The sequence below is a fragment of the Elgaria multicarinata genome, chromosome 3 (assembly GCF_023053635.1).
Source record: "Elgaria multicarinata webbii isolate HBS135686 ecotype San Diego chromosome 3, rElgMul1.1.pri, whole genome shotgun sequence".
NCBI lineage: Eukaryota > Metazoa > Chordata > Lepidosauria > Squamata > Anguidae > Elgaria > Elgaria multicarinata.
Window position 1 is genome coordinate 18,356,008 of NC_086173.1, and position 15,701 is coordinate 18,371,708.

Here is a 15,701-nt window from a genome sequence, read left to right on the forward strand (position 1 = left end):
TGTAATATGATGCTTGATTTCTGCTTGATTCCCACACACACACTTTAAACTGGTCTTGTTGATGATGGGCATGAGGAAGAAGGAAGAGCAGGCCTTGTCGTGATGTTCCATTCCCACCCACCCCGGCCTCAGCTAGAGGGAAGTGGGCTACTCATATCCCATTCCTCCTCCCCTTTTGGCTCCTGGTTCTCTCCTTGGCTAGAGAGCTCCACAGAACTCCTTCACCCTTCCTCTACCTGCTCCTTAGCCTGTCATAGGCAGTTCCCCAGACACACAAGCCGCCTGCTTCTCTGGCCTTGCTCATTGGTAGGGCCTCACTCACAAGCAGGCCACCCTCCAGCTCAAGGAAACAGGCTCTGCAGTCTCTGGGGTGGGGGGGCGCGGTTTTCCCCGTGGCTCTCCTTGTCACCCAGCATCCCATCCCCTTTTGCCATTCCTGTCATATACCCCATTTCCTTATCTATGGACTTCTGCCATGTGGGGGTGCCCTCTGAACCCCTCCACAACAGGTATCAGTGATTTTCTATAAGCTGCCTTGGGAGAACATTTCTTCATAAAAGTGGTTGATGAAGTTAAAAAAAAACCTACTAAAATCATGAGGACCAGCAACTTGCTTTTTATAAAAAAACTATGCAAAACAGTTGCAGCATGCCAGATCCCAGAAGTACTTAGAATGGATACAGTCTGGCCTGCACACCCTCCCTGGGTGCTAACACCCCATTACAAGAGCCACATTTCTTAGCTGAATAAGATAGGAACTCAAGCCTACTAGTAAGAAATAAATTTCCTTCTCCTCCCTGGCGGGGTCTATTTCCCTCCTCAGACTTACCTCTCCTGTTTCTTCTTCAGCTTCTCCGCAAGCTGCACAGGAGAGAATGGGCGGTGAGTTCCCACTGGCAACAGCAATCGCCCCTCAAAATTGTCCCCACCACCTTCAAAATTGTCCCCACCAAATATCGAAACCTCTCCTTACCTTGCTGAGTTCTTGCTGCAGACGGGATGTCTCGGTCGTCTTGGAGGCCTACAGGAGTGGGGAGCGGAGACAAGCCAAAACATCTCTCTCAAGCATCCAAAGGGCTTCACATATATTTATTTATTTATTATATTTTTTATACCGCCCAATAGCCGACGCTCTCTGGGCGGTTCACAAAAATTAAAACCATGAAGAGCATAATAAAACAACCAACAGTCTAAAAACACAAATACAAAATACAGTATAAAAAGCACAACCAGGATAAAACCACACAGCAGAAATTGATATAGGTTAAAATATGGAATTAAAACAGCAACGTTTAAATTTAAGTTAAATTAGGTGTTAAAATACTGAGAAAATAAAAAGGTCTTCAGCTGGCGACAAAAGGAGTACAGGTAAGCGCCAGGCGAACCTCTCTGGGGAGCTCATTCCACAGCCAGAGCAGAGAAAGCCCTCCTCCTAGTAGCCACCTGCCTCACTTCATTTGGCAGGGGCTCATGGAGAAGGACCCCTGTGGATGATCTCTCAGAAATCCCAACAACTCCACCAGGTAGGACTATAAAGCAAGAATTGGGGAATTTTTTTTGCGGTGGATAGACAAGAGAAAATCAAAGCTTGTGCCCTACTGCCAAGAAACTGGGGCTGACTTGGGCCCTACACCAGCAGTGTCCTTTTCCCCATTCAAATGGCTAACACTCACTGCTGGATCTAAAAAGAACAAAACCACACACACACACAAAGCACAGGACTTGGGGACAGAGAACTGTGGTGGGCACCTATCCTCTATGGAAAGGGATGCTCCATCCTTCAGGGGGTCCCCTCCATAAACCTACTCTCTCCAATGACTCTTTGCCCAGCTTAATGCTGGCCATTTAGCAACAATTACAAAATATATAGCAATTTTCCTACTATAGGAACTCCATATATCAGGGCTAGGCAACTTGCGGTCCTCCAGATGTTTGGGACTACAACTCCCATTGCAGGCCTTTTCAGTGGTGGCCCCCAGACGATGGAACGATCTCCCTGACGAGGCTCACCTGGCACCAACGCTGCTAACTTTCCGGCGCCACGTTAAGACTTTCCTCTTTGCCCTGGTATATGGCAGTACATCTTAATCACCCACATGTTTGGGTTTTTTAACGGTTTTTAATGCTTTATGTGTGTATGTTCTGCGTTTTAGAATTTTAAATTTTCTATACTCATTTTTATCTCAATTTTAGAATTTCTGTAAACTGCCCAGAGCGCCCTGGCTATGGGGGCGGTATATAAGTGTAATAAATAAATCTTCATCACCACTGGCTATGCTGGCAAGGGCAGATGGGAGTTGTAGGCCAAAATATCTGGATGTGGCCCTCCCCGGCCATATACATTCTCCATAAACCTTATCACAACTCAGGAGGATGTGGGAACCAGCTGGGAAGGGGCCATCGAGGGGGCCTGAGTGGCCTTCCCCAACTTGGTGCTCTCCACAGGTTTTGGACTTCAACTATCATCAGCCCCAGCCAGCACCAACTAATAGTCAGGAATTCTGGGAGTTGTAGTCCAAAACATCTGAAGAGCACCAGGTTGGAGAAGGCAGGCCTAGAGGTGACAAGGCCACAAACAGCTGCCCTGAAGCTCAGAAACTGAGGGAGGGAGGAAGCGGAGACGAAGGAAGAGACGGAAAGGAGGGTGCCCCTTCGCCTCTTCCCTCAGCCTATCTGAGGCGTGGGCGCGGGCCTAGAGAGGTTCGCTTGGCCCCTACAGTGTATTCCTTCCGTCGCCAGCTGAAGACCTTTTTATTTCTCAGTATTTTAACACCTAATTTAACTTAAATTTTAAACTTTGCTGTTTTAGTTCCATATTTTTAACCTATATCAATTTTTGCTGTGTGGTTTTATCCCGGTTGTGCTTTTTGTGTTGTATTTTGTACTTGTGTTTTTAGATCGTTGGTTGTTTTATGCTCTTCACGGTTTTAATTTTTGTGAGCTGCCCAGAGAGCTTTGGCTACTGGGCGGTATAAAAACTTAATAAATAAAATAAAATAAAAATAGAAGCCAACACTCCCAACTGAGGCCTGCCCAGCTCCCACAGGCACTCTCTGGAAGATTTCTGGGAGCAGAATTTGCATGTCATTTGCATTCAGAATAGGATGCAAAACCACCACCACCACCCCACCTGCTCCCTCCAAGCTGCAGTTGACCGTCCAAGGCCACCGGTTCTGGCTGGGTGCCCACGTTCCCTCAGGAAGCGCCGTCCCCAAGGGAGCCCTGCTCACCTCGAGGCTCTGCAGCTGCTCCTTCAGGAGGATCTTCTCCTCCCGCTCCGTCTGCCACTTCAGCTCCACCTCCGACAGCAGCTGCTGGGAGGGACCGTTGCCGTCAGATGTCTGAGGCTCCAAATCCTCCGGCCCAGCAGGGTTAGGGTCCACGGAGCCATCGCCCTTCCCACCACCTCGGTTCTCGGCCTGCCGGGCTGCTTCCTTCTCGTAGCGCCCCTGTAAAGCTGAGGGACAAGGGTCAGCCACTCCCATTGGACTGGGGGCTCTTCCAAATGCATGTAAAATCAGAGTGGGGTGGTGGAGAAGAAGACATGGGAGATCTACTTTATGCCCTCCAATCTGCAGAAAATCCAAATCAGGGTCCCCAGAGGCTGATCCCTTCTCTACCAACAGTTTTCCCCCCACACACACACACACACCTTGCTAAATTATTTTCAGTCATGATTTTAAGCCTGTGCCAAGCACTTCACCACTGTCGCTTTACTTGTGCCCACAAGGCTGAAGAAGGCTGACTGATTCCAGGCCACCCTAAGGCAGCCGCGGTCAGACCTGAACTCCCACAAAAGCTCAACGTTATTCATCAAGGTGATGCAGGTAATCAATCAGAAACAGATTCAGACTCAGAAGACGACGAGCCAGACACCAGGCAGTTAGAGCCAGTGGGGGAGGAGGTTCGCACGGGAGAGGCTTCAGCTGAGAATCTGCCCCCTTCAGAGTCTATCTCTTCAAGGCCAAATTCTATGCTTTCAGTGGACAGGGAGTCAACTTCCAGGGGTGAGCATTCAGAAACCTTACTTAATGCTAGGAATCGCCAGAAACTAAAACGTTCAGCGAGGTTAGCGGCAAAGAGACAGTCGGACAGATTGCATGAGAAATCGTCCACGCATCAACCACCTTGAAGTTATGGACATTTGAAAAGCCTTTTCTTTTCTTTGAACAGACAACTGTCTTGCTTAGTTTGCATAGTTTTTACCTAAGGGGGAGTTTCACAGAAGGTGCCTAGTTTGTGTTACAGAAGTGTTTATTGCTTGCAATAAAGCGTTGTAAATTGCCTCGCACTTTGCCATATTCGTCTCCCAGAGAAAGCTGGAGCAGCTACAATACACGACAACGGCCTTCCTTTGAGAGCCACTTGAAGTGGCATCAGGAATCGCTCCTCAGAAGCCACTTGAGTTTCCCTGATTTCGGCCTCCCAACAGCCCCGAGAAAAGGAAGCAGGGAAAGGCTCCTGCCAGGTTGGGGATCAGCTCCAGCAAGAGACCAGCCCTAAAGAGCTTTGCCTGGCACCGACATGATATCTTTTCCATAGCTGGGGGGAGACCTTTTTAGTTTCCCAGTATTTTAACAGTTTATCATTCTAGTCTTTTAACTTTGCTGTTTTAAATCTACCCTTCAAATCTCTGCATCGCTGCTCAGTTTTATTCTGGTTGTACATTTATATTGTGCTAAAGTTTTATACTTTTAAGTTGTACTTTATGGCTTTAACTTTTGTGAACCAGCTCTTAGGCAGTACAGAAATGTAATAAATAAATAAATTAGACATTTCTGCTGCTCCTTGCCTTGCTCAGCTTTGACCCTCCCTCAGCCCGTCCTTCTTCAGCATCCAAGCTGGCTTGATGGCCTGCCCCCAGCACATTGGCTCCAGGCTTTCCTTCCTGTCCAGTTCCGCCACCTGCGCATCCTAGCCTGCCCTGGACATGTGCAACGCAACGTCGGCACAGTGCAACATGGGCAGGGCTGTGATGGCCATGTGGTTGTGGCCATAGGCAGAGGACTCTTCTAGCCATTGCTTGTCTGGGACAACACTTCCATCTGTATATCCTCTATGGCAGGGTGTGGAACTGTTTTCAGCCCGGAGGCTGAAAGCCATCTCAGAGAAGCCCTCAGGGGCCGCATTCCAGAGGTGGGCGGGGCCAAGGGCAAAAGGAGGCGGGGCCAAAACACCAGCCTATGTTAGCTTAAAGCTCTTACTGCCAGTAACTAACCCTTGGGAGAGACATTTCAACCTTCTAAAATGGCGGCCGGTGGGGTGGGGTGGACTGCACAAAAGCAGGGAAACCACCAAACGACCGGGGGTGGGGCCATCTGGGGAATCTCAGAAGGCCGGACTGGAACTCCGGCAGGCTGGATTTGGCCCCTGGGCCTGAGGTTCTGCACCCCTGTGACAAAGAACTCTCCCTGCAAGTGCTGCACTTGCACATGGGTTCCAACAGATATTCTCCATGGTGCCCCCCTCTTTGATCACCTTCCCCCATATCCCGCCTGCCCCCATTCCCTGGGCTTCCCTCTTTTTAAGCTGAGTCCAGTTCAACCAAAGCTAGTACCTGCCATGTTCTTCTGCAGCGCAGAGTTTTCTGCCTGCAGCCTCAGCAGCTCCCCATCCACAGGGCTGGCTGCGGACGTCCCTTCAGTGGCGGCAGCAGTGGCGGACGCCCCCCCTTCCCGGAGGCTCCTGTTCTCTTTCTCCAGCAGCTCGATCTGGGAGCACAGCTGGATTGGAGAGACCAGAGGGATACCTTTCAGCATCAGCTGCCGCCCATCCCAGGTAAAAAACTTGGGAGAGAAACGGGAGGAGGAAGGAGATCCACCAGGGTAGAAATGGGCACCCAGATTTTCCTACCTGCACCCTCCGAAAAGCAGTCACAAGCGACCGCTCCGTTCTAACACCTCCGATATTCTTTTGTTCTCGCGGTTGTACTTTGGACAGGTGCAGGTAAGCCTCCCTCCCCTTGCAAAGTTTCAAGCTTTATACAGCTAGAAGCAACCCAAAGGGCGCATGAAACTCCTGGGAGTACAATTCTTCCCCCGTTATCCAAAATACAACCAGCGCACAGAGAGCAGTCACTAACAAGGCGCAGAAAAGAATTCTGCAACACTTCTCGGGATCATTCAGCCTACGTACTCCTGGGGGTTGGGAAGGGGAAACCTTTGCAGTGATGACACCGGCCAATCAAATTGTCCAGCTGGGGTGGTGGAGGAACAGAACTCTGTCCTTTCACAAGCATGCCCCCTCCCAAAAAGCCAAAGAATGGGTTACATAGGAACCTTGAAGGTCGGCCCTCTTGCACACCCATCCCTCTCTATACCTAGCCACTCATTTCGCCTAGCTCTGATGCCCCAGAACAAAAAGGGGAGGGGAAAACAAGATCTTGCCCAGGAAGGGTGTGGGGAGAAGAGATCCCTTTGTGACCATAGCTGAGGGTGCCAGATTAAAGAGATTACGTCATATGTACAAGCTGTCCTGCTCGGGTCTAACACTGGTGCAGTGCTTGCACTCCCACGCCCATCCTCTGGAGGCCACGTTAGAAGAGGTTGTCACACAGAGAAGGGCCAGGATCTCTTCTCAATCATCCCAGAGTGCAGGACACGGAATAACGGACTCAAGTTACAGGAAGCCAGATTCCGGCTGGACATCAGGAAAAACTTCCTGACTGTTAGAGCAGTACGACAATGAAACCAGTGACCTAGAGAGTTTGTGGGCTCTCCCACACTAGAGGCCTTCAAGAGGCAGCTGGACAACCATCTGTCAGGGATGCTTTAGGGTGGATTCCTGCATTGAGCAGGGGGTTGGACTTGATGGCCTTATAGGCCCCTTCCAACTCTACTATTCTATGATTCTATGATCAGCGGCTGTTCTCCACCAAAAGCCACTTTAAGCCACAGAGCGCCATCTAGCAGGCCCCTCATGCCACTGCAGCAGCACCTCCAGCAAGCCAGGTACCTTGGAGAGCTCCTGCATGAGGGTGCTGTTTTGCAGCCTGAAGTCGTCCTCCTGGCTGTGCAGTTTCCCCTGGAGCATTTCATTTTCACTAAGCAAGGCGTCCACCTCCTGGTGGGGAAGGGGAAGAGAGAGAGAGGTCAACAAACACTGCGTGAGAAGAGACATCATCCCTCAGGTTCACCCTCACTCCACCCGGGGGCAGCACCTAAACCACACGCAGCTCAGAGCTCCGTCGTCTTTCTCTCAACAATACGAGGAAATGGCCTCCCTTGCTAGCCTTCCGGACTTTCACCTACGGAGATACAGGGCCTTACGGCAAGTGGGACTTTGTTGCAGATGGAGAGCCAGCAGTTATGGGGTGGGGAGGAGAGATACTGGATTGGGAGGAGCAGGTAGAACAGAGCCCCCCTTCTACATTTAGTGCCGGGGGCAGAACCTCTGGCCCTCCAGGGTTCCCCATTCGGCCCTCCTGGCTTCTCCGGAAGGCCATGACTCTTACCCCCAAGGACTTTTGTGCTGTTTTTCACCCATTCTAAAAGGCTGAAATGCCCCCAAGGTGAAGTCACTAGCAGTGAGAGCTTCATGCTACAACATACCGGCGTTTTCAGCCCTTGTCTCCTTTGCCTTTGGCCCTATCAACCACGTCTCCAAAATGAAATCTGGCCCTTGGGCTGAGAGAGGCTCAACGCCCTTGCTTTCGGCAGAAGAGGTTTGGAAGGTATTTCTCCTATCCCATGTGGACCACTGTCAGGCCCCACTTTTCTTCGGTTCATATTATTTATAGAGCATTGTTACACAAAAACCGCCCAGAGGGCTTCGGCTATTGGGCGGCATAAAAATGTAATAAATAAATAAATAATCAGAGTGACACCACATCCTGAATCTTCAAACAGCCCCCTGGCTTTCTTCCATGCTGGAGTGATCTGGAACGGGAAGCGGCTGGGTTGGAAATCCAGTTTGGGAGGCCCCCTACTCCCTGGGCGTGGGGAGATGGCACAACATCTGGGAGAAGGCTTAGTAGACAGGGAGGAGATGGAAAATGAGGGCGGTGACAGAGGCGATGGTGGGAGAGACGGCATGGGCCGAGGCAGGAGGGGAATTGGGAGCACCACAAGATGTCTCTCATCTTGATGTCTTACCTGAGCCTTTTTGCTCTTACTCAGAGCCTGGGAAAGAAAGACACTAGTTAATAATGCACCAATTTGGGGCAGGTGGGGTGGGGGGAGGGAGATAGGGAGGGAGAGCAGTTATCCTTATACCCCCAGAGTTGGTCGTATCCGAGGGCTCGTTTCTTATGATCCTGACTGATGGATTGCGTGGTTCTCTTGAAAACTTGCAGGTATGTAACGTCCGTCCATCATACCACCATCTAGGCTCCCCAATATGTCCAAGTTTAACACTTTCGTCTATTTCCTTTTACCCGTTACTGTCCTTGCAACTCTTAAGATGCAGGAATAGGAAGGTATCGGGAAAGGGATGCATGGTTATTCCACAGCACCTTTTTCGAGAAGTTGCAGAATCTCGATTCGAGAAGAGCCAAGGCAGATTTGGTGCCACCTCAGCTTTGAACTCTCAATGGGAGGGGGTGAATTATTTCCAGGCCAAGAGAGCACCTCCAGGTGCCCAATGAGTTAGATCCCATGATTCCCCCACCACCCCAAAAAAGAGGAGGTACACTCTTCAACCATTCAACACCTACCCAACCACCCAGCCACAGAGATCCTGTTCCACAAAAGAAAGTTGCTTTACCTTCTGAGCCTTGGAAAATTCCTTATCCAAATAGGTCACCCGTTGCCGAAGTCCATTTAATTCTAAAAATAAAGGGGTGAGAATTGAGAAAATATTTTCGAGGCGGGGATATTCTTCTTCTGTGATTCTATGTATGTAGAACAGGATGTGAAATCTGGTACCTAACACACAACCCTTGAGAATCTCAAGTTTCTATATATGTATGCAAGTTTCTAGGCCTCATGGCACCATCTCTGCAAAAAACAACAACCGTGATTAAGAAGCAAAGTGAGCATGTCACTTTTGGGAGCAGAGGGCTTGACTCCATATAGGAAATGACAGGTAGTCCTTAGGCTTTGGGGACTGTCGCAGCAACACCCAAACAAGACTGTCAGGAAGGTGCCTCTCAAGATGAGAGGAGCAAAAAAAAAAACCTAGTTCAGAGGTGGGTAGATGGTACTGTAGATCTCCAGGTATTTGGGACTCAATATCCAGAAGCCCTTGTCACTATGGCCAATGGTTGGGCATGCTGGGAGTTGAAGGATAGGATCTAACGTTAGTCCTACATAGAGTAGACCTTTTGAAATGTCTAGGACTTACATCAGTCATGATTAACTGAAGTCTCATTCATTTGAACAGGTCTACTTACACTGGACTAACATTGAATACTACCCAAAGTCTGAAATATCTGAAGATCTACTTTCGGCCCACCCCTGCTCTAAGCCTACTGAATGTGTGCAGAGCCACATTAAGGAAGGAAGGAAGGAAGAAACAGCTAGAAGAGGGATGAAGAACAGGAGGGTGTCAGTGGACAATGGCCAAGATGAAATCCCACTTCCCCTCCAAGTACAAGGCTGGAGAAGTTTACTTCGGGAAGCGGAGAAAATGATAGACGTTTTGCAACCCTTCACTCTAAGGATCGGGGCAGGCGACCAGCCCACCCCTGGGACTTTGCCTAAATGAGTCTGCTTTTGCAAGTCATGAGGAGGGGCGAGGAGCTAAACAGGGCACTGTGGCCCCCAGTCCTTTAACCACAGGAAAGCTGTTTTGGCAACTTGCTCGGTTAAAATTTCATCAGATCAAGTATCGCCATGCGCTTTCAAGCATTTCTTCACAACTGCATGGGCTGGAAAGCTACTTTCGTTTCTTCAGTGAAAGCTGAATTCTATCCCATTCTGAGCTCATTTGTTGCGCTCCAGAAAAACCACAGCACCGAGGTCGCTTTGCATGTGCTTCCATTGCCACTCCCGCCCATGGCTTCCTCCTCCTCCCACCCACCCCCATTATCATTCTTTTCCTCTGCCACAGCTTCATTATTGGATATGGAACAGAGCAGGGATAAGCGAGGAGGTGCCATAGCTCAGTGGCAGAGCACCTGCTTTGCAGGCCAAAAGTCCCAGGTTCAATCCCCGGCTTCTCCAGGCAGGGCTGGGAAAGACTCCTCCCTGAAACCCTTCAGAGCCTATTGCTGCCAGTCAGTGTCAACAATACTGGGCTAGATGGACTCCTGGTCGGACTCGGTATAAAGCAGCTCCTTATGTTCCTAATCATGTGCAAATAATAAGCACTTATGAATAACCGGACAACTGTTTTATTAGACACCTTATTATGAAATTATTGGATGACTTACCATGAATGTTTAATAGATGCCCTATTTATTAGATGCTTTATTACAAATGTTTGATAGACACCTTATGAATGTCATCTAGACGCCTGTCTTTGTGCATGAGTGATGTACTTCTGAACTATTTATTTAAAAAAAAATTGCTCTTAGGCAGTTTTGTAAATACGTAAAATGCTACTGTGAACTTCAGTGCTGGTAACATTGGACATTTTTTCTGTTTCTGTTTTTCTTTATTAATTGTTATTGTGGAGGTTTTGCACTGGTGGATTTGTTTTAAAGGGATTTAAAAATATGTACCAGCTATGAGAAGTTGTTCTGTAGATTGATTACAAACTGTATATATGTTGTATATATCACTTATATCTCTAATATATTGCGTCTATTTTACATGTCTAAGTGAATTTTTGTGATTGAGTGTTATCACCCTTATTGTGCCTTGTTAATTTCAACCACAGCCTTCTATCTACTTTATCGGACTCGGTATAAAGCAGCTCCTTATGTTCCTAATCATGTGCAAATAATAAGCACTTATGAATAAAGAGGAATAAGAGGAACTGTGATGCTTTGGTGACGGGTACAGAATGCAACGGCCTAGATCACAGGAACTGAGCAAGAATCTGTATTCCACCGCGGAGGAGTGGACATCTTGTGGCCCTCCAGATGCTTTTGCCTACAACCCCCATCATTCCTCAGCATTGGCTACGCTGGCCTGGGCTGATGGGAGTTGTAGGCCAAAACATCTGGAGGGTCACAAGCTGCCCACCCCTGCCATAGCAGAAGAGCCTGACAGGCTCAAGAGGGGAAGCCTGAGAAAGGAGCCCCTTCTTACCAGCAGAGTTCTTGCGGAGTTCGTCAGAGAGCTGATAATTCTGCGTCCGAAGTTCCAGCAGTTGGGCCTGGCAAGAGAAACAGCAGGGGATGAAAAAGCCGGCACAGCCGAGGACCCCGGGTTTTTTTTGGACAGCACTATCCAATCCCTTTCCCCCCCCATCTGTCCTCAACTCTGAAGAAACGAGCCTATATTTTTCTCATTTTGCACACCAAGGCCAAGAAGCAGACTGGTCACATAGGCGGCCACCGAGGCGGACCCTGATCTCAAAAAGCCCCCCTGCAGTGGGAGAGATGCCGCGATGCAGGAAAAAAATGGAAAATTCCAACACAGGTCCTACCGTGCCATTATAGCTGTCTTTCCCAACCCTAGCACCCTCCAGATGTGTTGGACTACAATGCCCGTCAGCCCCAGCCAGCATGACCAAGGATTAGGTGTTGTAGTCCAAAGCATCTGGGGGGCACCAGGGTTGGGAAAGACTGCAAGGGCGGTGTCAAAAGCCCTGACAGCAACTACTTTTTCTGGTCCCGGAGAAACGATGTGGGCAGGCCAAGGCCACAAACACGACTCCCCAAAGTGGTCACCTGCCAAGTCCCATTACTGCAGCTGGCACTGTCTCCACACCTCCTCTTTTGCCTCTTAGCTAGCAATCGGTGGGGCCAGGCATAGGATCATAGAATAGCAGAGCTGGAAGGGCCTATAAGGCCATCAAGTACTTGAAGAGTGCTATCATGTCTCCCTCTTCTCAAGGCTAAACACGCCCAGTTCTTCCAGTCTCTCCTCATAGGGCTTTTGTTTCCAGGCCCCTGATCATCCTTGTCGTATCCTCCTCCAATGGGCAGATCTGACCCAGGAGTTTCCCATTGCTCTCTCTAGTCCAACCCTGCTCCTCCACTTCATCCACATGCTTTGATATGTGAAAGAGATCTCTGTATTACCTTGCCCCCTCCCCCCACCCCCACAAGAGAGACAGTTGCACTTCAGCACCAAACAAAAAGCATACATTGTCTTGAGAGTTCCAGAAAACTACTGCAGTTATCAGAAATTCATCGCAAGTAGTTGTTTGGACAGCAGCAGAAACAGCCCTTGTGTTCATCACATGACAATCCACCCTTTCATTTCCAGCTCATTTCTCCTGCCATCGAACTGCCTTCCTCTTGGCCTCCAATGCGAATGACGCCAACGGTGGACCATGTTCCGTATTACTATACTGCATACAGCACCCATAATTCCTGCCCATTAGCCACTGCCATTCAAAACATCTGGAGGGCAGCAGGTTGGGGAAGGCTGGTATGTATGGATTAAACACTCACATGCTGAAATAGGCATTACCCCGACTGAGAAAATAACCAACCCTTCAACTTGTAGAATACTCTGCACATGGTTAAGTAAGGACCAGTGGGCCTTTTGCACTCCGGATGTTGGACTGGGGTGAGTGCGTGGAGGTAACAGATCAAGGGAAGGTTTGTAGATAGGAGATCTAAATAAATGAATAATTCTATGACCCTGCCTTTTTAAAAAAAACCAACGGAAACAGCATTCACCATTTCCCGTGCTGTCACTGAAAAGCTGGACAAGCAGAGCAGCAAAACATCTCACGAGGCACCACAAGACAGCTGCCACAGGCAACAACCAAGGAGAGGAGAGGAGAAGCAAACAATGGAGGACTGGAGACCCTTCCACTCCTGCAGGGAAGAACTGGGTTCCCAATGACCTTGAGACCCAGAAGGGTGGGCAATGCATTTGTGTGTACACAGTAGGGCAGCCTTCCCCAATTTGCTGTCCACCCACAAGCTGGACTGAAGTTCCCGTCATCCCCAATCATCATGGATTGTACTCCAACACACCTGGAAGCTGGGGAAGGTTGCACTAGGGTGACTTGACTACAAGGCTCCTTTAATAGCTGTATAGAAAAAAGAACTCTGGAAGATAGCTTGCCATGCAGGGGGAGAAAAGTTGCAACTGCTAGAATTCCCTCCCCTCTACAACTATTTAAAGGCGTGCGTGCACGCACGCACACTGGTTTTCCTTTGTCTCTAAGCACTCCAGTACGCACAAGACCAGCAGACCCTGCATTTAGGTAAGCGGCAAGAGCTTGGATGGGGAGGAGTATATGGGAGTTTGCCACAGTGCTGTAAGGGAGCAGAATAACAAAAGGCTTAAAGGAAACCTCAGTGGGGGCTGCTGCCTTGGGGGAAAACAGCATTTTATGATTCTCAAAGGCCAAGAGCCATTTAGCACAACACATTTTCAGGGGTACACCTTTGGCTTTGGAAGCATAAAGCATGAATGCAGCAAACGGAAGTACAACGAACTTGTCAGGAAGCCACAACCCACCGCCTGCTGAATGCACACCCCACGGAACATCTCCAGGTTTGCCCCAGTGTAAATCGGGTCCCAAAGAAACCTGTTTTCCTACACCACGATCCTTCATCCGTTACCACCATGCTTATCTGGCCTGGACACCATCAGCCTTCTCCAACCTGGCGCCTGCCAGATGTGGAAGAGGACTACGACGCCCATCGCCGCCGGCACATCTGGAGGGCGCCAGGTTGGGGGGAGGCTACCCAAGTCATTCCCCCACGACCCAAATCCTCCTGGCACTGGACCGCCAACCCCTTCCAAAACGGGCTCTTCGCCTTGCTGCCTTCCTTTCCCTGCTCCAGCCCCCTTCCATGACGCCCACACGCGGCTGCACCCCCAGCCCCAATCTCCCCAGGCAGCCACACGCACCTGCATGCGCTCGAACTCCTCTTCGGACAAGGCCTGCGCCATCTTCCCTCCCCCTCCGCCCCCCGGTTCGGATCCTGCTCGGTTCGACTCAGGAGAGCGGGGGGCGGAGGGAAACCCGAATGTCGGAGGGAGAAAAGAGGGAGGGAGAAACCCACCCCTCCCCCTCGCCTGGAGCTGGAGGCGGGAGTGACTTTAAGGAAAGACCATAGAGACGAAGCGAGGGGAAAGGAAAGAGGACGGGGTTTCCATTCAACCTCTCCCTCCTTCACCAGAAACGAGTGGCGAAAGAGAAGACTCGGAAAGGTAGCGGGGGGCGGGGAGGATATCACGGAACCGGGAGAATGACGCTAGGAGACCGGAAGTGGGGAAGCATAGAGATGAAGCTGTGCTATTGAAGAGTGGCGATTCGTAACCGGAAGTGAGGGGGAAGAGCGTGGGAAATTGGATGACTAAGCGGGGAGGGGTCGGCGGCTATTATTATGGGATGGTAAGGAGTATCGCGTTCCAGCGCAGATGCTCCCATACGGAGAGACGCCTACGGACGGTCTAGGAGAATCACCAACTCGGCTCTTTCCCTGCGCCTAAATGGCCAAGAGGAACAGAGTTGAATGATGTCGCTGTATCGGAGCTCCTAGACGCAGCCCTCGGCGTCTTCCATGAGGAACACTGTAGAGGTGGTGGATGGAAACCATAGAGTTGGCGAATTTAGAGTCACACAGCGTTCGTTTTTATTGCCACTTCCGGCCTAAAACTGAACCGGTTCCCCATGCAGTAGATCACCACAGATTAAACCAAGCGCTGGAGCGACGTCCGCTCCGCTTCCATGGAGAAACCTGGCCGAAGGCCGTTTGTTTATGTACAATCACGCTGTTTGCCACTCTTAAGCCAGGGGTTGGGCGACTTCAGGCTTCCAGATGTGTTGGGCCCACCTTTACAACATCAACCCTCACCACAGGCTATGCTCACTAAGGGTGATGGGAGCTGCTAGCCCTAAATCTCACCATTTTACAGCTGAGAGTGGTGGTAATAATAATATTTCTATGATTATCTTTTATGTTGGATATGTGGGAAATTGAAATTCGGAGACCGGAAGCGAGAGAAGCTGGATTTCCAAGGAAAATCCATATGGAATTCCTTAAAATTTAGGTTACTTAGATCGGGAAAATGTAAACAAAGAAAATCCTTCTTATGTGGAGAAAGAAACCTCCCGCCAATACACATAATCCATCACAGGATTTCTACTAGCCTGGCAAGGCTCTCTTCTAGGTTTTGTGTGGCACCAGGGTCCTACTTCCAAAGACCCCAGGACACAACATTATCTGCAACATTAACCTGCAACAGCTCTCCCAAGGTTTCACACGAGGTTCCCCCCGCCCCAACCCTACCTGGCTGGGGCATGCTACGAGTTGTAGGATTTTTGTCTGTCCAAAATATGCGTAGCTTTGCACACTTCGTGTTTCCAATTTGCCACTCCTTGCTATAGGTGAAAAGTATCTCTCTTAGGAAGGGTCGCCACTGTTTGAATTTATAATCTAACGCCAGGAAGATGAAAACACAACGCTAAGTGGCATGAGAGAAGACCCACCTTGCAGGGTTACCCCTCACTTTGGGATTTTCGTGTGTCTGTGAAACCCTTATAATAGTGCCTCATCATCTGTGAAGTGTGGCAACTCCATCCCTCCCAAGATACCCCTAAAGGTCACATCCTCTTTCCGCCAACCAATTATCATTTGATGGTATCCTGCGGGATCGCCTTCCCCTATACAATCTGCCCCACACATGCCCCATGCACTTAGGTCCTCTTGGAAGAATTTAATACACTAACCCAAAACT

General features: G+C 49.6%; 1 protein-coding gene across 3 annotated transcripts in view; it reads right to left on the bottom strand.

Moving 5' to 3' along the window:
• The window catches only part of GRIPAP1 (GRIP1 associated protein 1), a 92,072-nt gene extending 77,922 nt beyond the window's left edge, over positions 1 to 14,150 (bottom strand). For all 3 annotated transcript variants that reach the window (XR_010025169.1, XM_063119473.1, XM_063119472.1), the window contains exons 1-9: positions 13,869 to 14,150; positions 11,136 to 11,202; positions 8,704 to 8,765; positions 8,094 to 8,120; positions 6,955 to 7,062; positions 5,558 to 5,723; positions 3,231 to 3,457; positions 974 to 1,021; positions 830 to 861 (exon numbers count right to left, since the gene is read on the bottom strand). Coding sequence is in view for 2 of the 3 variants with exons in the window: in XM_063119473.1 (XP_062975543.1) it covers positions 830 to 861; positions 974 to 1,021; positions 3,231 to 3,457; positions 5,558 to 5,723; positions 6,955 to 7,062; positions 8,094 to 8,120; positions 8,704 to 8,765; positions 11,136 to 11,202; positions 13,869 to 13,910 (779 nt within the window). In the remaining variant the exon portion in view is untranslated. The remainder of the gene's footprint in view (positions 1 to 829; positions 862 to 973; positions 1,022 to 3,230; positions 3,458 to 5,557; positions 5,724 to 6,954; positions 7,063 to 8,093; positions 8,121 to 8,703; positions 8,766 to 11,135; positions 11,203 to 13,868) is intronic.
• Positions 14,151 to 15,701: the final 1,551 nt, after the last annotated feature.